General features: G+C 41.3%; 2 protein-coding genes across 2 annotated transcripts; one reads left to right on the top strand and one right to left on the bottom strand.

Moving 5' to 3' along the window:
- Positions 1-8764: 8764 nt before the first annotated feature.
- Positions 8765-10925, bottom strand: LOC118403797 (TLC domain-containing protein 5-like). Its single transcript, XM_035802596.1, has 3 exons — positions 10709-10925; positions 10092-10238; positions 8765-9190 (listed from the first exon to the last, which is right to left on the bottom strand). The coding sequence occupies exons 1-3, from the start codon at positions 10902-10904 to the stop codon at positions 8790-8792; spliced, it is 744 nt and encodes a 247-aa protein (XP_035658489.1). The 5' UTR covers positions 10905-10925; the 3' UTR covers positions 8765-8789.
- A 2066-nt stretch (positions 10926-12991) lies between these two features.
- LOC118403798 (charged multivesicular body protein 5-like) lies at positions 12992-20534 on the top strand. The gene is made up of 8 exons (XM_035802597.1): positions 12992-13241; positions 15589-15693; positions 16006-16052; positions 17331-17424; positions 17664-17735; positions 18603-18711; positions 19159-19277; positions 19714-20534. The coding sequence occupies exons 1-8, from the start codon at positions 13173-13175 to the stop codon at positions 19765-19767; spliced, it is 669 nt and encodes a 222-aa protein (XP_035658490.1). The 5' UTR covers positions 12992-13172; the 3' UTR covers positions 19768-20534.
- Positions 20535-20777: the final 243 nt, after the last annotated feature.

The raw sequence follows: 20777 nt of genomic DNA, 5'->3' as shown, positions 1-20777 counted from the left end.
GTGGATACACTGCTTTGTAATACGGAACAGTGAAGAGTCACCTATAGCTGTAACCTACATGTCCAAAAACATACATTGTACACTACAAGAAAGTTCATCTGTGTTGGCACAAAACATCGCGGCTATCAGCAGTTTACCGACATGCCGATTTGCCAATTAAAGCTTCCGTACATACGTAAGTACTTGCCGTTTGATACAAATTTGTCGGTGTATATATGAAATCCACAGATAAACAGCCTTGTTATATTATTGTGTTGGATTAAAGTTCCACTGGGAATAGAATCTCAAGGGACTTGCTATCAGTTACACTCTCTTTGAAGTGTTTTTCTTGCGACACCGCAGAAAGTGAGAGATCAATGCACGTGAAGCAATGACCGGGGAAACATAGTAAACAATGCACGAAACAGTTTCTGGAAAGCGCAAAAGCCTGCTTGTTTATTTATGGTTCAGTTTTGAATATGCTGGAATGTGTTGGATTAAAGTTCAGTGCCGTTATATATTTTTTGTTTCAACCATCTCTTCTTCTTGAGGATAACCACTGAGGCCCAACGCACCGTTATCTAATCATTGGTGATTCAGAACTGTTTTGACACAACAAACTTGATTTCCAGGTTTACCATATGGATCAGCATAATTATGTGAATACAGTTTTCTGGGGTTCGACCTCACACAGCACCAGATAATTTGTTTGGGGTTGCTCTTGTTCCCGATGGGAAAGTAAAGATTGGGCTGTTCCAAAAAATAATTGAGAAGGGGGGGTGGAAGAGGTCTCAATCCAGCTTCCGACCCAACCCCCCCATCCGATCCAGATTTTTTTTACCCAACCCCCCCGTCCAATCCAATTTCATCATTTTCACCCAACCCCCCTATCCAATCCAGATTTCCCTGACCCAACCCCCCTATCCAATCCAGATTTCCCTGACCCAACCCCCCTATCCAATCCAGATTTCCCTGACCCAACCCCCCTATCCAATCCAGATTTCCCTGACCCAACCCCCTATCCTATCCAAATTTCCCTGACCCAACCCCCCTATCCAATCCAGATTTCCCTGACCCAACCCCCCTATCCAATCCTGATTTCCCTGACCCAACCCCCCTGTCCAATCCAGATTCGCTTCATCCCGTCCGTTGGAGATTTTCGAGTAAGAAATTGATGTCCATTTTCAGACATTTTCTAATGAAAAAAGACCTGCTGCTCATCAGCCAAATCAGTCATTGGTCATGATTGGACACGGGTGCTGTCCTGGACCAGCATCCAAACCAATCGGGACGCTTTTCTTTTTACAGAGGCTCTTATGACCCTGGGTACTTAGTTGTTTATCTCATAATCATTATAAGTTGCACAATACAGTATTAATTAACTATTAAGAACTGTTTTGCAAATGTTCATCCCTTGATTTGTTATTTTTGATTGCAATAGAATAATGTTAAACAAACAGTCATTTTCTCAAGTAGGTGCTAATCAGTAACAACTGTATTGTTCAGACTAGTGGGTCTTTCCGTCATTTGAGCCCTATTGGTCATGGTTTCAGCTCATTTGAACTATTTGAAAGTCCTACAAGACTAAGTCATCAAAATACAATTTCATCATGTATGCAGAGTATGCAGGTACCTGTAGCAGGTGTTGGAACAAGGGCATAATCTTAATACTAATGCAGCATCACTAGTACCAGAGAAAGTTTACTTGCACTACTCTGCAGGAAAAGAATTTGTCATATGGAAAGCAGTAACAAAGCTATTTATTATTTTCTTTGATTGGCAATTTCTTAGTTCTTAGAATACATATTAGTTACAGGAAAGAAAAAAGTACTTAGGTGTGGGTAGATCTCAGAAATACCTCGGAGTCCTCATCTCAGCGCTAACTTTGCCTAATAGATGCAAGGAGCTTTTATCTTGATAGATGCAACTATTTGCAGGGCAAATTATTAAGTTTGTGTTCAGGAGATTCATGTGGTATCATCTATCATAACGATAGGCTTGGTCAAATTCCTGTCCTGAGATGCTCTGATGTTGAGCACTAGGTAAGGAACTTTACATGACTTTTTTCTCACTTTGATCACTCACTGACTCAGGTCATAATGACTACCTAACTTGGGTTAGGGACATCCCTTTGGATAGAACGAGCTTGAGGACATCCATACTCTAGAGCAGAAGTTGGTGGGGTAAATCGTGACCTTTTTTTATCAGTGGGAATGCTGATCGAAAAAGAAACGGATGGAAGTAAAGGGTCATGATTTTTCCCACTAACCCACACCTTGCAGTGTAAAAGAAGGTCCCACCACACTCAAGAAAAAGTGGGGGTTCTTCCCAATATGAGTCAGGATTGAATAAGTCAGTCTGGATATGCACCATGTACTCTTCTGTACCAATGACGTTATATATAATGATTTGATGAGGCAGATCGAATCATGACGGCAGCAAATATCATTTTATCAAAGTAGTACATTGAATGGTGAAGTCTGTAGTATTTATGGACTAGTAATGCTAAATGTTTGATGACAGCGAGCAGGATCAAAGTAAACAGTTCTTTGTTCACTGTTGACAAAAGCTGTGGTAATGAATTCCTTCGACCTTTTAAATCCCTTATCAAAACAAAGCTCTATAAGCTTCTGCAGTTGTGAAGTTATGTGGAATGAGTGGAACCAAGCAGCTTTCATCAAGGCTGTTTGGTGGAATGGCTGGCAGAATTCTGTTTACACCTGCCATTCTGTTTTGATTGAATCCAATATTACTGATTGTGTCCCTAATAGCTGTAGAAGTTTGGAACGATTGGGGCCTGAAAACCGCTGGAAAATATTCTGCATTTTCAGTTGTTTTTTTCTTGTGATTATTCCTTGCTTTTTGCTTCGGAAACATCCTGCATTTTCTTCGAAAATGTAGCCTTTCTAGTTGATGCAGGTTTAGCTACTGGTGGATGTCTGATGTCCTATTTGAGAAAAGAATTACAGTTTAGTTACAGCACTATTTGAAAACCATGATTTACACAATTTGTATTTCAGTGAAATAGCAAGCAAGCTCTGTTTCTTTATACCAAAACATAATCACATATGCAGAAGAGAAAGTCCCAAGGTTTCGGTGGGTTTTGATGTTCTGGTCGCAAGACAAATGTATTGTTTACATGAGATGACTGTCTAAAAGGAAAAAAAATAATAATACAATTGAATTTTTTTCCTCCTTGGAAAACCTTGGGATTCTTAGAGCCTGGCATCCAAAACTGTAGAAAATAAACAGAAGACTAATTTGCATTTTTCATGAAACAATAGCAAAGTAAACATTGGCAGCCAGTGGCAGGTTTGAATCAGAATAGAATTGTTTACTTTAGCCTCTAGGATTAAGGATTAGTGTAAGGGATTATGTGACTCTCTAATGAGCTCTTCTTTGCACCAAACTTGTCTTCTGTGGTTATACTCAGTGATGAGAACTGAGAAGGAATCATACGTACATGTAGGTACCGGTATTTTAAAGGAATGTTAGATAATTTAGTTGCTGAAAATGAATCTTTGTTTATTTGACAGCTAATGTTACATACATTGAAAAGGCGATGAAAAAGTAACAAAAAGTACATGGGAGGCAGAAGTCTGAAAAATGTTCCTGTTAGGGGCTCAATAGAAATGTTTGAACATGTAAAAAAAGAGGCATAAACTTGATAAAGCACAATCTCACCAAAAGTTTTGTCCTGGAAATTAGCTCAGATGAATTTGGATTTTGGACCAAGCAGCTTAAAATCAAATTTTAACCTCCTTGATTTAACTTCAAAAATAGACGTACCAGTGCCTTCTCAAAGCTCAAAACTTGCAAATTACTGGAAGTCATCAACACCTGTGGAAGGTTGCAAAGGAAGCTAGAAGTAGAAGCAAGGAGGTTGAAAAAGAATTTGGAAAGAATGTCTATCTCCTTGGTAGAAGGGACCAGTGTTCTCACCAGGCCTTTTCAGCATAGCGGGCCGATACGCTGTGGGCTGGAAAAATGACGCTGTAAAAAGCCCGCTACGCTGTATTTTCACCCAGCGTAGCGGCCAAAAAATGGGGGAAAACTGGAAAAATACCGTACTAAAAATACGAAAGCACGTGCCAAGCACGCGCCTCCGCTGTTTCAGGAAGTTTCAGCTCGAAGGGAGGTGTTTTACAGCACCCCGCGTACCGCTATCTCGCAGCCCCCACCCAGGACCGCCCCTTGCGCGGCGTGCGTTCTGTACTGTAAACAGAGAACCGGCACAAAACTTGTAAAAAGTTTCGGTTCAAGTCCGGTCAAAATCGGAACGGCAAGAAACGCTTCTTGGACTTGCACAAAAATAGCACTTGTATATATTCCCTTTTATGTTGCAGTATACTTGTAAATCATCTAAAACCTTCCAAAGATCGAGAAATTTGCGTTGAGAAATGACGAAAAACATCGTGCCTGCATGCATGCAGACAGCTAGCGGTAATGGCGGCGAAAACATCGTAAAATCTCGCAAAAAATTCTCACGAGATCTGATGCGTCTCTGTGACGTCAGGGGAAACTAGCGATCTCATTGGTTTAGGCAAAGACTTTAGGATAAACAACAGCAGCGACCGCCATTTTTGGAGCAAATTTTACCGTATTTTACCCCGAAAATTTCTGCCGTTTTGGAGATTTTGCGGGCCCAAAACTCATATCAAAAGGAAGCAAAGGTATTCTTGTTGTTTTTACGTCCAACACCTCTTATGTGAACGCATTATTCGTCCGCCGATCGCGAACTTGAAAGTCGGCCGGGGATTCCCCGGGCCGTGCCGAGCACATGTTTCTGCGTGTTTTGTTCTGTTTACGATGAAAAAAAATACGATGAAAACAGAGACTGTCAAAGTTGTTTATCTAGATAAAGTTGGTGGCAAACCGGACAATATTTATTAAAGTACTGTTGAGCTGAGTAAAGTATGTTGTTTATGAGTTTTTAGTTGTCTTTGATGCTTTGACTCAAAGTATCGTTACGTCAAACTGCTACAATTATCGTATATATGCCCCTAAAAACTGATACAATAAGCCTTCTGAATAGCCTAAAATGCAAGAGCTTCCGGGGGGCTTCGCCCCCCTGGGTCCCCCCATAGGGGCTCTGCCCCTGGACCCCGCCGGGGGCCTTCGGCGGCCCCCGGACCCCTGCCCGACGCTGTGAAAAAATCCTGGTGAGAACACTGGGGACTGCTTCCAGCAGTCAGAGTCAGGTCATTCTTTGGAAGGGAACGGATTCGAAGTTCAACCAAGTCAGTCCAAGGGGGACATTTTCTCTCCTATCAACCGGTTGGTATCGCTGTAAAGTTGAATATATTTCTGACCTAAAATTTCTCTGATTTGCCAGCAGCAGAATTCACCTCACATTAATAAATGAACTTGGCAGAAAATCATCTCTGATTGTATGCTAATGAGACTCCTCTGATGTTGGCAAAAGGTTTTGTCCTGTAGTGACTTCCATTGTTATGCTGACCTTAATCTGTGCTAATCTCTTCTCTGCTTTTGTCTTCTGATAGATTTGCTATTCCTCTACTGGATCATGTCGCTACCTTGTAAAATTGTGGAGGCATTAGAAGGGAATCAGGCAAAGATAGACTCAGAGTCAGACTAAGTAACTTTGGAGTGTTCAGGATGCAAAGTATTATGATATTCTTTTTCATTTTCAATAGTTTTACTTTGAAATTCACATCTCTAAAATGTTCAGTGAGTGACAGCTGCCAAGAATTTTAACAACCCAGGACAAATATCTATTTGTGATCAGTGTGGTGATTGTTTCACATAAATCCAAATGTCCTCAATCAATCTAAGCTATTTTAAAAATCATTATAGCCAAGGAGTTTTTGGAACATAGCAGCGATGAAACCATCATTTCACTCTACTGTGCTGAGCTGCAGACACATGGTTCCGTGAAGGCTTGTGATCTTTTGGCTACAAGAAAAGCAATAATAATTATACTAGTTGTCTATAACTAAGAAGACAACAATATGACCCAACAAAATTTGACACAACCCCCCTGTCCGATCCAGATTTGTTTGACCCAACCACCCTATCCAATCCAGATTTGTTTGACCCAACCCCCCTATCCGATCCAGATTTGTTTGACCCAACCCCCCTATCCGATCCAGATTTGTTTGACCCAACCCCCCTATCCGATCCAGATTTGTTTGACCCAACCCCCCTATCCGATCCAGATTTGTTTGACCCAACCCCCCTATCCGATCCAGATTTGTTTGACCCAACCCCCCTATCCGATCCAGATTTGTTTGACCCAACCCCCCTATCCGATCCAGATTTGTTTGACCCAACCACCCTATCCGATCCTGATTTGTTTGACCCAACCCCCCTATCCGATCCAGATTTGTTTGACCCAACCCCCCTATCCGATCCAGATTTGTTTGACCCAACCCCCCTGTCCGATCCAGATTTGTTTGACCCAACCCCCCTATCCAATCCAGATTTGTTTGACCCAACCACCCTATCCGATCCTGATTTGTTTGACCCAACCCCCCTATCCGATCCACATTTGTTTGACCCAACCCCCCTATCCGATCCACATTTGTTTGACCCAACCCCCTATCCAATCCACATTTTTGACCCACCCCCCCTATCCATCCAATCCAACCTCTTCCGCCCCCCATTCTCCTTTATTTTTTGGAATAGCCCATTGTAACAATTGGTACGTACATGTCCCTTAAGCTTATTGCATGCCCACTATTTCATGACATAAGACCCCTTACTGTACTTTGTCCCGTTACCTAAAATATACTTCAACTGTGGTGCTTAAAATTAAACTTAGTTTTGCATACTCAGTTTAGTAAGAAAATTATACCCCCCTCCCCAACACACAAATCTTTGCGTGTCCGCCAAATTCTACAATCCTTGTGTTTTGACAGCACCTGACGTAGGTTCTCACCTGCCGTTCTGACGTTACCTGACGTCTCTCACCTGCTGACGTTCACACCTGCACCTGTGCACGTCTTCAGGTGACGTAAGATCGTCTCACGTCCAGAGTCCACCGATCAGCTGCGTAACTGGGGCAGGGCGACCTTTGACCTTTAGTGTGTCACACCGGTGTTCGCCACATTCCTGATAGTCTCCAAGCAGATGTTGGGAAGGAACTTGCTAACTGTAGGATGTTCAGCAAGACGATGTAGACCGCCATATATCAGTTTTGAATTACCAAAGTAATACTCAGAACCATTAGAAAACAACACTCGGTTGGTTGATTTTTTTATATATCATTATATATTTTATATGTATAAATAAATAAAATAATAATAAAATAATATTTTAACGTTATATGTTATACTCAGGCCGTATTTGGAAACCACAGAATTTAATATTTCATCCTATCCTCAGTCACAGGTTTGGCAGCATTACCTTTTTCAACTTGACGTTACCTACAATATTCAAACAATACTGAATATTTTGAAACCAAGCAAACCAGAGAGAATACACAAGTAATACTTCAAGGAGACGTGAAATAATTGTGCAAAAGTGTACTGTTTGGTAAAGGTGGCTTTTAATAGACAGGCAAGTTTGTTACATATCTCACGGCAATGTTTATAATACAGTAAATTAAGTATCCGCGATAGGGCTGTGTACTTACAGGGTAAACAAATCTTAGAAAAAGTACAGTAGTCTAGGTACAGGTCCAGCTCTGTAACTGTACCAGTACCTAACAAGTTTGATCAATCATCTGAGTGTAACCTTTGTCATCTTTTTATGAGAATTTACATATCTAAGTCTAAAACAATCTATTTGTAAGTATTCTCATTCTTCAATTAGCAACTTACATTGTACCAAAATTGTCATCTTTGAGATGGGATCTATTCAAATTGTCCACTAGTGATTTATTTATATAATTTGTTTAAGTACAGGTACAGGTGTACAAACAGGTACAAGTACACCAGGTGTTCAGGTCTGGATTTGTACCTACATGAAATGTAAATTATTTTACAAGTACAGGACCTGGTACAGGGTTCAGGTACACAGCCATAGTAGGTACAAAGCAGCTTCAATAAAAGTCCTGAGTTCTTGCCTTTACCTACAGACTCTTGCACACAATGGTCAATAATCTTACAAAGCAGCAAAATCTTAAACCAGATCAAAGTTTCATCCTCGAGCAACTACTGCGTCACACACGGATAATCCCAGATGACATCGAAAATTATAATCAAATCAACATGCAGCGGTGGAATTTTCACTTTGACAGTAAACTTATGACATTTTTCTTCCAACAGTCTTACATCATAATATCACATAAAATGCAGTTATCTTGTGACACAATAATTGCTGTACAATAAAAGTCATATAGACTCTTGTCATCAATCGTGCAATTCTTTCATACTATTCCAGCTCAGCAAAGTGCAGCAAAAACATGTCTGTTACAAGTAACTGTGGCTTTAGATAACAAACATAAAGACACTTAAAAAAGCTACCTATTCTTATACAGAGAGGAATGAATAATTTACTGCATTTTTTCCTGTACAAAGTCAAGCCACCTAGTACAGCAGTTGGTCTGATGTCTGTTACATTTGTTCCAAGTTTGCACGATAACCTCTTAACAATAATAATCACTTCTAGGTATTAAATATTATTCTCTATAATATTGTTGGGTAAAAACAGCAGTGTTCATCATTTCCACTATAGTCCTCAATACAAAAAGCTTTCTCAAAAAGAATCTCAAAATTTTCACAATTATATCAAAGATTTTCAAATCATCAACATATATACATATAAATTCCAGCTGCCCTTTTCCATGATTCTTATCATAATATTTTGAATTTTCATTTCATTTTTTTTCACTATCAGCATTTATTCTACTTGACATGATTAAAAGCACCATTACTATGACTAACCTTCATTTTATGACTACTGCTTTTCATTCTCCATTCTCTATACATTCTCGAGTATTTCCTTATTGCAAACCTCCCAATCTGCAGCATGAAAACCCAGCTGACGATATAAAGTAACGTTCCCCCTAACTTAAACAGCAACAGCGGTCGATCGTTGGTCCATTCTGTGTAGAAGAAATAACCGCCGACGCCGATACGAACGCCAGCAAAGAGACTGATGAAGAGAAAGTCGTTGATTTCGCCAAGGAGGGTGTGGTAGCGTCCCGTTTCCTTTAAGAACCAGCGTAACTGTAGGAACGGGTTTGTCAGCTCTGCTCCGAATATCACGCCGATCACATCTGTACCGGATACCCCCAGTATCAGGGCTGTGAGAGGGAGACACAAACAACATAGAAACACATTACTGATGACAAATAAATCATTTATAGTAACCAAAATAAATCTGAAGATAACTTCTCCTCAGCGCCACTGATAAAATAAATGTATTTACAGAGCTTTTATTGTGACTGAGCATGGCGTGAGTGCACCCCCAAATCCTGATTTGAACCCTAACCCATAGGATTTGAATACCTTATCTTAGGATACAAACCCCTAACTTCAGGATTTCAAACCCCATCCTTGGGCATTGAACCCCTATCCTTGGGATTTAAACTCCTAACCTTTAAATTCGAACCCTAACCTTGGCATTCAAACCCCAAACAATGGGATTCGAACCCAAAACCTCATGATATACACAACTCTGTGTGCCTTACCTGCAGTGAGCCCAAATATACTGGCACAGTGGTGAGTGAGCATGACGATCCCCTCTGTCCCGTGGTACACACACCAGGGATGGGAATCAAACCCCTAACCTTACAATCCAGACTGTGTTATTTACCTGCAGTGAGCCCAAATATACTGGCACAGTGGTGAGTGAGCATGACGATCCCCTCTGTCCCGTGGTACACACACCAGGGATGGGAATCAAACCCCTAACCTTATGACATAACCCTATGTATCTTACCTGCAGTGAGTCCAAATATACTGGCACAGTGGTGAGTGAGCATGACGATCCCCTCTGTCCCGTGGTACACACACCAGGGATGGGAATCAAACCCCTAACCTTATGACATAACCCTATGTATCTTACCTGCAGTGAGTCCAAATATACTGGCACAGTGGTGTGTAAGCATGATGATCCCCTCCGTCCCGTGGTACACACACCAGGGATGGGAATCAAACCCCTAACCTTAGGATTTGAACCCCTAATGACCCTGTATTCCTTACCTGCAGTGAGCCCAAATATACTTGCACAGTGATGAGTGAGCATGACGATCCCCTCCGTCCCGTGGTACACACACCAGGAGAAGTCGAACATGAAGTACCCGAGACACAGCACAATGATCTGTACCTCATACTGTGTGTTAGGCAGGCCTGGGGAAAGATGGGAGAGGGAGTTAAATCTTATCTTACTTGGTCCTCGGACTTAAAAATGTACCGGGTAATGTCTATTACTGGGAGAACAACTTAGCAACAGAAAAATAAATAAATGAGGGAAAGTCTTATCAAGATTTGTAGTCAACTTAAAGTTTTCCTTAATCCTAAATTCAAAATATTATGGACCCTTACACAAATGCTTTTATCAAACTTTTAAGAGCTTTTTTTCCTTGATTCCAGCAATTATCTGCATAAGGGCCACCCATTGTACCTGCCTCAGTTGATCAGAGAAGATGTAGCTAAAGCATCATTCATTAGTATGCTGATCTGAAGGCAAAAGGAGAGGGGGACCAAGATCACAAGAAAGAGGAAACTAGTTAATATTTTATGTGCAATGATGAGAAATATTTCTGGCTCCAATCAAAGACTGGAATAAAAGACAGATATAATGGGTACAGTTTACCGACCTGGATCAGTGAAGGGCCAGCGGTTGTCTATGAAGCCGTTCTTGTAAGACAGGCACGTGATGAGGACGCCATGGGCAGCCGTAACTAGGCGACAGTTCCATTCCGCACTGCAGCGAGCGTTAATGAGACAGAGCGCTCGGTACGAACAAACCCACAGTAGTCCGCTCACGAGGAGTCCTAGAACCAACTCCACCATTGTAGCTAGTTCCTGTAAAGGCATAAAAACCTGTGTTAGTGTCACTGCAGCGAGCGTTCACCAGAGAGAGCGCTCGGTACGAACAAACCCAGAGCAGTCCGCTCACGAGGAGACCCAGAACAACCTCTACCATTGTCGCTAGTTCCTACATAAAGTCAAAAAGACCTGTTAGTGTCACTGGGTGATAAATAGAGACAGAGACAGGGCGCTCGGTACAAACAAACCCACAGCAGTCCACTCACGAGTAGACCTAGAACCAACTCCACCATTGTAGCTAGTTCCTATAACATTAGAACCTGTGTTAGTACAGAGAACAGCGGAACTAGACATGGAACACAGACAGCGTTCACCAGACAGAGCGCTCGGTACGAACAAACCCAAAGCAGTCCGCTCACGAGTAGTCCTAGGGCAACCTCTACCATCGTAGCTGGTTCCTGTATTACCATAAAGACTTGTGTTAGTACAGGGAACAGATGAACTAGACATGGAACACAGACAGCGTTCACCAGACAGATACCCTGGGAAACCAGCTCGAGAAGCTTCGCAAAGAAGAATTAGAACAGTTACCGATCCTCTGCCTAACGCGCGCCCTCCCGCACCCGCCCCACTACATTACCAGCTGGCCCCACTTACGCCGGGCCCCAACTATCGCTCGTAAGAGGCAAGCGATAGTTGAGGCCAGCTGGTTTGTCGTGCCGGCGGGTGTTAGGCGGGGGGTGTCCCGTGCGCGCGTGTGGTGGGGATCGGTAAACTAGGCCTTGCGAGCCTCGAAGGAGTCTGCGTTTTCCCAGGGTACCAGACAGAGCGCTCGGTACGAACAAACCCAAAGTACCACACTCACAAGGAGTCCTACTAGTAGGACAATCTCTACCATTGGTACTTAGTTCCTGTATTACCATAAAAACCTGTGTTAGTGTCACTGGGTGATAAACTAGGAAGACAGCGAGTGTTCAGGAGACAGAGCACTCGGCACAAACAAATAAACTGCAACGGGCTCACGAGGAGTTTTAGAACAACCACTACCATTGTAGCAAGTTTTTGTAAAAACATACTAAGTAAAAGCTCACCTGTTTAAAAAAAAATAAGTGTTTTTCAAGTTTGGATGATAAATTAGAAATATGGCCAATGAATTGCAACAGGGAGACTGCAATGTGGTCACTAGGCAGCTAACAAGCTGATATTCACCATATAATCAAATCAACATAAATATATCCAGATAATCAAATTAACATTGCCTACGTTGATATTTCAAAAGAGAGGAGTTAGATAAAAAGAAATCTGTCGACTGGTGATAAGTCAGACAAGTATTCCACTGTGGCTCAGTGGGGTAATCAAGTGAAACGTTATAGGGGCGTGTCGAATTACATAACGCGCCGTGCACACTGGTGGGGAGGGGGGCGAAGTCTGGTCACTATCTATATTACTGTCCCTATGAGCTACAACTTTACGCTACTGCTGTCTGCTGTAAAATCTAATATCGCAATCAATGTCACCATTTCCACTATTACAATCAAGGTTAAGTTTCAGTTCAATTTGAATGGGACCGCTTATATTAGACCGTTATAAGAAACGGTAAGAAATTAGAAACGGCCGGGAGTGGAAATTTTGCATGTCTTACCAGTTACTCACCTAAATCTGACTTAAATCAACGTTCTGGGGCATCAAAAGAGCCAAGATGTCTTGAGCAACCTTGAAACTGACGTCTTGCTGCAGTCGCCACAACAAAACTGGCACAACAGGTAACGCAAGACCAAACTCACCTGGTTTTCTATGGGTTGAACTTTGACCTGCCGCCAGCTGAGACTAGTCCGCAATTTGTGTGCGATGATTCCCTGTCATACTACCGTAACACTAGCCATTTATTGCAACAGAGGTATTCGATATAAGATGTAAGTTTTCTTTGTGCTCAACCGTAGAAAAAAGTCGGCAAGACTTAGATTGAATACTTAAAAATGCCAACTTATTAATGAATATAAATGGAAATAGATTGATAGGAACCTATATATTAGTTTCGACCAAGATTACTCCAAAACAATTGATCGTAAAACATCGGTGTAAGACTAAAATTTCTCTGATTCCCCGGATGAAGAACCCCGAGCTGAGACCAGTGTTGTGACTGTGACTCAGACGAACATTTCTACCTGACGCACAGTCTTCAGACACACTTCTAAACCACCTTAAGAAACAAAACAAGCTAGGGCACCTCTCTGGAGTGCTTTGGGAGTTCCATTTTATTCCGTGGTTTGCAAACAAGGTAGAAAACTCGCCATGAATCGCCTGTTCGGCCGAGGCAAGCCGAAGGAACCGCCACCTAACCTGACCGACTGTATCTCAAATGTGAGTAGGTTTGGGAATGCTTCTTGAGAAGTCTAACCGCTCGAAAGTTACAGTATATTAGTGTTCAGGTATTATATTCTTGTTATAGATTAGCTAAACATTGTTATTTGGCAACGACCTAGTGTCCAAGTTGTAGAAATTGCGTTAAAGGTCGATTGGGCCGTTCCAAATAATAAAAATAGAGGGGGGGTCTGGACTTAGGGGGATGGAAATCCCTAGGACTCTTGGACTTAGGGTGTTGGAAGCGTTAGGACTCTTGGACTTAGGGGGTTGGAGGCGTTAGGACCCTTGGACTTAGGGGTTTTTAGCGTTAGGACCGTTGGACTTAGGGGGTTGGAAGCTAGGACTCTTGGACCTAGGGGGTTGTTGTATCCAACTTTCGTCAGTATCTAACTTTCGTAATATGCCGAATCCTGGATATCCAGGAATCGTTCTGAGCAGAAGGACGATTCCTGGATATCCAGAAATCGTCGCAAACAGGACGTTTCCTGGATAGACGACGGTGTTTATCCAGAACGTGTACGTGGGGGTGGAGCTTCCTGTTTTCGAGGGAGGAGACTATGCGGAGGGCGGGGGCATGTTGTTTTCGTCAGAAAGCCGCTATCTTTGTATCTCCCGGCAAGAAGATCGTGTAGATTATTCTGTTGATCCTGGTGTTACAGAACTTAAACGAATGTTGATAATGATACTTTGATGTTTACATGTTACTTACGTATCAGGCCCAAAATTCTTTTTTTGCGTAATGAATTAACAAATGGCAGTCAAGACGGGATAAAGTTATTGTTGTTTTCCGTATAGCGACACATTCACGGTAACGTGTTAATAGCATCCAGATGGCGTCCCTTTGTCACACAAGGCCTGGTCCACATCCTGGATATCCAGGAAACGGCTTGAACAGGAGGACGAATCCTGGATATCCAGAAAACGGCTTGAACAGGAGGACGCTTCCTGGATATCCAGAAAACGGCCTGAACAGGAGGACGATTCCTGGATATCCAGAAAACGGCCTGAACAGGAGGACGATTCCTGGATATCCAGAAAACGGCCTGAACGCCTGACGAAAATAAGGAATTCTCCCGCCGTTTTTGATTTGCGAGCAAGCGGTCACTGTGGGTCACGCACGCACTGCAATGGTATCCTGCACCGCGGGTGTCCCGTAATACTCTGAACGCATGTCTAAAGACAACCGTTGTCCACAACGATAGACAATAACAGTCGCACGACTATATATGTGTTGTGTGTTTGAACTTGTTTTTCGTGTAGCGTCACATTCTATTTACGTGTTAGTAGCATTCAGATGACGTCCTATCATGGGGAGGGCAGCGGTCACTTCCGGGTTTTAATCTCTTCTCGCAACTTGAGTCTGTCGAGGTCTCACGAGGTCGACCCATATATGGAAACATGGGCGTGCATAATAATGTTTTCTGTCCTGTCAATCACCATGATTGACGGCACCGGAAGTACGAATCCTGGATATCTAGTTTTCGTAAGGTTTTTGGACGATTCCTGGAGCCGCCGAAAAGTAGATGCGACAGGGGTATACAGATTGGGGTGTAATCAACCCCCCTCTATTTTTATTTTTGGGAACGGCCCATTGTAAGTTAGTGTAACTTGGTTAAAAATTATGTAAAATACGGAAATACATACCTGATGATACCCTCTATGTTTCGTTTCATGCACTTTGTCAGTGCAGCATCTAATGCTAGAGGTATACGACTATGCTCACATGAGATATCCAGGTGTCCAGGACATTCTTGAAAAGAAGGCCTTAGGCCACACCGATTTAATTTCTTGGTTCACGGATTCGCTCGCTCCTATTTTTTGGGGAAAAAAATAAAAATAAAAATTACCACTCAGCAAATTTTCACCATTAATGAAACCATTCACCAACTTTCTGGTGTAGCAAATTGGCCTTTATATTATAAGCTCCTTAAAGTGTGGGTACAGGTGCTGTTACTGTACAAAAATAGTGTTTTTGGACTTTTTTCAAGCTGAAAACTTTTTTTCTTTATGTTTTGGATTAGCCGTTACCTTTACCCCAACCATTTTACAATTTTTATTTTTATTTTTATTTCGCCCTCTCGCTCCATATTTTTTATGAAAAAATCCGTGAACCAAGAAATTAAATTGGTGTGGCCTTAGGCCGGACACAGAAAAAAAAATGACAAAATAGAAAGCCCGATAAAAACGACAAAAAAAACGTTAAAAAAACAGCCGGAGCCTAACCTCTGCTTGGAGAGTAGTATTAATAGGATATCCCACTGAGTTACAAGATTGGACCAAAGACCTTGATTTGACTCTACAAAGTGCATGTATTATATATATTGCATTCTATGTTTATACCCAGGTGGACAGTCGAGGGGAGTCCATAGAGAAGAAGATCTCCAAGCTGGAAGCTGAGCTGAAGAAGTACCGAGAACAGATGAAGAAGATGAGGGACGGCCCCTCTAAGGTACAGGAAGATCAGAAAACTATATTTTCCATTCATTTCTCTACACCAAGAGTCAGAGAATTCTAATCCCAGCTGTTGTTGCTCACCTGATATGCATGCTACTGGAAAGGGTTGCAGTCCTCAGGACAGGACATTAAGCTGTGGTCCACTGTTCAACAGTTTTGCTTGTCAGAAAGAGCTAAATACTGTACATAACATCTGTCTTCTCTGTCATGACCAATTGAACAAATTAGCTCTATAAAAGCGCACAATGTCGAATGTTTATGTTTGTTTATTTTATGTATTTTATGTATTGCTGTGATTGTTTTACAGAACATGGTAAAGCAGAAGGCGCTGAGAGTTCTCAAGCAGAAAAAGACGTGAGTCTTATGGTGTTTGTGTAAGGCGTACTACTAACTACATTATCGGTTACGCCAAAAATAGTTAGACACTGACGAAGGAAAGTGGATTCTTTCCGAAACGTCTGACCGTTTCAAAACCATATCCAGTTGCTTGAGTAACTATTTTTGGCGTATCTTATTTACCTGGATGTCTAACCTACATCGACGTACATTATCGGTTGCAGTTACCTTTCTGAACTAAGGGAGATGTTTAAGTCATTTTCTTGTTTATCAGCGCAAATCTGTAGCTTTCATGGTTTAGTTCCTGAACTAAGTTTTGTGTGTTTATAATATAACCAGCACGTTGTTTGACTAGATGAGCAACTGGTGCTGAACAGGGTTGCGATCCAAAGCATCTGTAGTCCATGTCTACTGTAGTGTTCATTGTACTTGTTGCAAAGAGCTACTAGTAGGTAGAGTCAATTCCACATTACCAAGAGGGTGTTTCTTGCCTTTTGTTACAACATTTTGGAAATCTTTATAACATAATAATTGTGATAAGCAACTGTTTAGAACTGTTAACAACATCATTGTGATGTTCTAAATATTTTCTACATTATTCAAACATGTTAGAAACATTTCTAACATCAAAGTCATTATTTCTGATAGTTTCTAAACTGTTCCAACATAGATTCATCATTTGTGATCACATGTGATCACATGTTCGAACATGGAAACAATATGATGAAACTGGGTCAGTGGGCTGGGAAGAGGGCAATTCACACATCCCTGCCAAGTACAGGAAATTGTGTCTGTCTGACACCTTCTGACAAAGGAGTCACCAGTGTCTACTAAAGAAAATCTAAAAATACAAGACCCAAAGAAAAGGCAAAGCTTAGCAGTTTGGTTTATGGGGGTAATAAAAGTTTTTATGGAGGGAAAAAATGACACAAATTGTTGGAACATGTGATCACATGTTTCAACCATAACAAAAACACATAGATGTTTCTAAATTGTTCTAAATAAAGAGATATTTGTACCATTACTTTCCCGATGTTTACAACATATGTAGGTACGTTCAAACAGGTTCAAACATTCATTTTTAATTGTTTGAACAATTTAGAACTTTAGTGACTGAAATATTTTTTTGCTTAGAATAGTTCAAACTTATGACAAATATCATTTTAAAATCCTCTCGGTGACTCGGAATTGACTCTAAAGATCCCTTACAAAGAACATGTATTTACTGAGAAAGCTGAAATAAAGTCAAATAAAATCAAATTTAAGATGCATTTCGTTTTGTCTATTTTCCCCCAGGTATGAAAGCCAGCTGGACAACTTGAGGACCCAGTCCTTTAACATGGAACAAGCCAACTTCACTACACAGATGCTCAAGGACACAAAAACTACGGTAGGGGAAACAAATCGTCAAAAAGTGTTGTTGTTTTCCGTGGCTCATTCCACCATGAAGAAGGCTGATGTTGCATTTACTATATTAAGATTTGGAAAAGTTTATTTCTTTACATTGCTGTGTTGACAATTTTTATTGTACAACATTTACTGTATTCTGATGGTTTGTTGTTATTTTTGACTTGCAGTTATTCTTCATAATTGTTACCTGTTGTTTATTTGTTTGTTTGTTTGTTACAGGTGGATGCCATGAAGACAGGAGTGAAGGAGATGAAGAAGGAATACAAGAAGGTGAACATCGATGACATAGAGGTGAGGACTTCAGCCATGTTCTTTCTTGACTGTCCCATGCTCTTGTCCCCATGACTTGCAAGACCAGATTGAGGACATGTAACATGATTAAACAGGCTTTTGAGACATTTTGTTTTAGATAGAAAATGCCCCCTCCTCCCCCAAAGGCTACTATAAGTTTAACATTTGTTTGACAAGGTCATGACCTCTAACATTCCATGCCCAGGACCTACAAGACCAGATGGAGGATATGATGGAACAGGCCAATGAGATCCAGGATGTGATGGGGAGGGTCAGAGGTTAGGGGTTAGAGGTTAAGGGTTAGTGTTTAATGCTGTGTTGTTGTCTATAACAGGACCTACAAGACCAGATGGAGGACATGATGGAACAGGCCAATGAGATCCAGGATGTGATGGGGAGGGTCAGAGGTTAGGGGTTAGAGGTTAAGGGTTAGTGTTTAATGCTGTGTTGTTGTCTATAACAGGACCTACAAGACCAGATGGAGGACATGATGGAACAGGCCAATGAGATCCAGGATCTGATGGGGAGGGTCAGGGGTTAGGGTCAGGGGTTAGAGGTTAAGGGTTAGTGTTTAATGTTGTGTTGTTGTGTATAACAGGACCTACAAAACCAGATGGAGGACATGATGGAACAGGCTAAAGAGATCCAGGATGTGATGGGGAGGGTCAGGGGTTAGGGTTTAGGGGTTAGAGGTTAAGGGTTAGTGTTCAATGTTGTGTTGTTGTGTATAACAGGACCTACAAGACCAGATGGAGGACATGATGGAACAGGCCAATGAGATCCAGGATGTGATGGGGAGGGTCAGGGGTTAGGGGTTAGAGTTCATGTTGCCTGGTGACCGCTAATGTTCCATACTGTTGTCTCCAGGACCTACAAGACCAGATGGAGGACATGATGGAACAGGCCAATGAGATCCAGGATGTGATGGGGAGGAGCTACGGCATGCCGGATGTGGATGAGGACGAACTAGAGGCTGGTCAGTCGCAGTCACCTGTCTGTTTTTGTTAATCATATTTGATTCATTAATTCCTGTCCCACAGTAACACGCCATCTAATCAACCTCCTTAAAATGCAGCCATGATTTAAATCAGCCATGACCTGAAAAGTCACTTCGTGTACCACGACTTATGGCAATTACTGGAAAGGTGTCAGCTTTGTTTTTAGATTGAGAACTGTGGCAGTACGGAAATGAAATAATCTGCACAATGGACCATGGCTGCCACAATTAGATCTTTTATCATAAACAATGGCCCGCAATGAATCGCTTAAGGGTGCTTTTTCTCCCATCAATCATCGCACGATTGAAGAATAGGAGTGGTACCACACTGTACACTTCCAGTCATTCACAAACTACACTCTCTTACCATGTCCTTCTCATCATCAATTGAGGCTGTTTTTTTTAAAGGATTTCTTGTTCTTACAGAACTTGAGGCCCTGGGAGATGAGATGTTTATGGATGAGGATGAGGGTTACCTTGACGAGGCTGTCGGAGCTCCATCTGTCCCCTCTGATAGCATCAAGGATGGAGGGAAACCCAACCAGGTCTGTTTTAGTCTTTTAAAATATTTATTGCTGTAAATAACTTTATTTTTGCAGGGTGTTACTGTTAGGTTTGTAGCAGGAGTCCAAGAAATGTAAACACAGAAAAGGTCACTGAATACGGAACTAGTAACTCGACAATAACATAGAAGATGCGACTTCTATGACTCGAATAAATACATTTTTATTGGGATATCTAACACTTTTATACGCCAAATAATAGTTACTCATTGACAAGCTACTGGATGTGACTCTGAAATTCTTTTTTTCGTAAATTATATCGAGTTGCTTGAGTAAAATGCTACTTGGTGTGTCATATTATCTGGATGTCTAATGTTTATTGATGCTCAAAAGTTTACATATACCCCCCCCCCCCACGTTCTTATAAGTAATCTTGTTCCTAACATCTGTCCCTTCTCTTCTATCATTTGTCCTACAGGAAGGAGTACTTGTGGATGAGTTTGGACTTCCTCAGATTCCACAGTCATCATGAGACACCCCCCCCCCCCCATCTGTCAATCAGTTTGGACATTTTCACAACTGTAGTAGGCCTGAGATATACATATATAAAGTGGTTTATTGTTATATAAATAATCTTAATACATATAGTAGCTTCGGAGAAACCAAGAATGGAGCAGTGTTTGATTCCACAGTTGTCATGAGCCCCCCTCCCCACCCCCTTGCTACTTGTCAATCAGTTTGGACATTTTGAAGATTGTATACTGGGCATAAGATATATATAGATATATGAAGCAGTTTATGGCTGTAATAATATCTAGCACTAATAGAGTGGCTATGTATTATCTGACACCAGTGAATGAGAAGTGATTGATAAGTAGTTGCAACTTTGAATGAGATGCAGTTTCATCAGGTTGGTTATTCAATTATTGGTAAAGTTGCTTGCACAGAATTAAGAAACATTCTCCTGACACTGTTTTGTTAGTCAAGTTTGCAGCGCCACCTATCAGTGGGAAGTGGAACTGGTCATTCTTGCCCTGAGGAAGGTAGAAAAAGAACTACCGAAATGTTCGCAGGTGGATATCTCTTGATTGTAAAACATCTTGTTAAGTGCTTAATATTTGATAATTTTGGTCAGTTGTATCAACAAATGTTTTGGTATGCTATAGGTTATGAAAAAAAAATTTAGTTTGATTTTCCCCACTAAGTGTATGACTTAAACTAAAGGTGGCAGAAGCTTAGATTTGTGGAATAACATGTTGATATTTCATAGATTCTGCTAACACATTGATAGGTTATATATTAAGTATGTATATTTAAGTGTTGATATTTTTACTAGGTGTGGTGTATGGAATATGTGGTGTTGGAATATGAAGGCATTAAAGCTTTTTCGATGCAACAAGAAGCACTGTTACATTAACAGGAACATTTGTATGGACAGCTACAAACTATAAATGAAATAAGGCAGTGTAATCCCTAGAAATGAGCTAGCAAAAAGCTGTTTAGGTATGAGATCAAAGCAACATTTTTTCAGGATTTGGTAGT

The sequence above is a fragment of the Branchiostoma floridae genome, chromosome 16 (assembly GCF_000003815.2).
Source record: "Branchiostoma floridae strain S238N-H82 chromosome 16, Bfl_VNyyK, whole genome shotgun sequence".
NCBI lineage: Eukaryota > Metazoa > Chordata > Leptocardii > Amphioxiformes > Branchiostomatidae > Branchiostoma > Branchiostoma floridae.
Note: the sequence above shows the minus strand (reverse complement) of the source record. Positions and strands in the feature narration are given on the sequence as shown.

Excerpts from the sequence above, each read along its gene's own strand:
- LOC118403797 (XM_035802596.1), bottom strand. The coding sequence starts at position 10,904 with ATGGTGGAGTTGGTTCTAGGACTCCTCGTGAGCGGACTACTGTGGGTT. Across the intron at positions 10,239-10,708 it reads CTGGCCCTTCACTGATCCAG|GCCTGCCTAACACACAGTAT; the intron begins GTCGGTAAACTG and ends ATCTTTCCCCAG. Across the intron at positions 9,191-10,091 it reads TATATTTGGGCTCACTGCAG|CCCTGATACTGGGGGTATCC; the intron begins GTAAGGAATACA and ends TCCCTCTCACAG.
- LOC118403798 (XM_035802597.1), top strand. The coding sequence starts at position 13,173 with ATGAATCGCCTGTTCGGCCGAGGCAAGCCGAAGGAACCGCCACCTAAC. Across the intron at positions 13,242-15,588 it reads TGACCGACTGTATCTCAAAT|GTGGACAGTCGAGGGGAGTC; the intron begins GTGAGTAGGTTT and ends GTTTATACCCAG. Across the intron at positions 17,425-17,663 it reads TCAAGGACACAAAAACTACG|GTGGATGCCATGAAGACAGG; the intron begins GTAGGGGAAACA and ends TGTTTGTTACAG.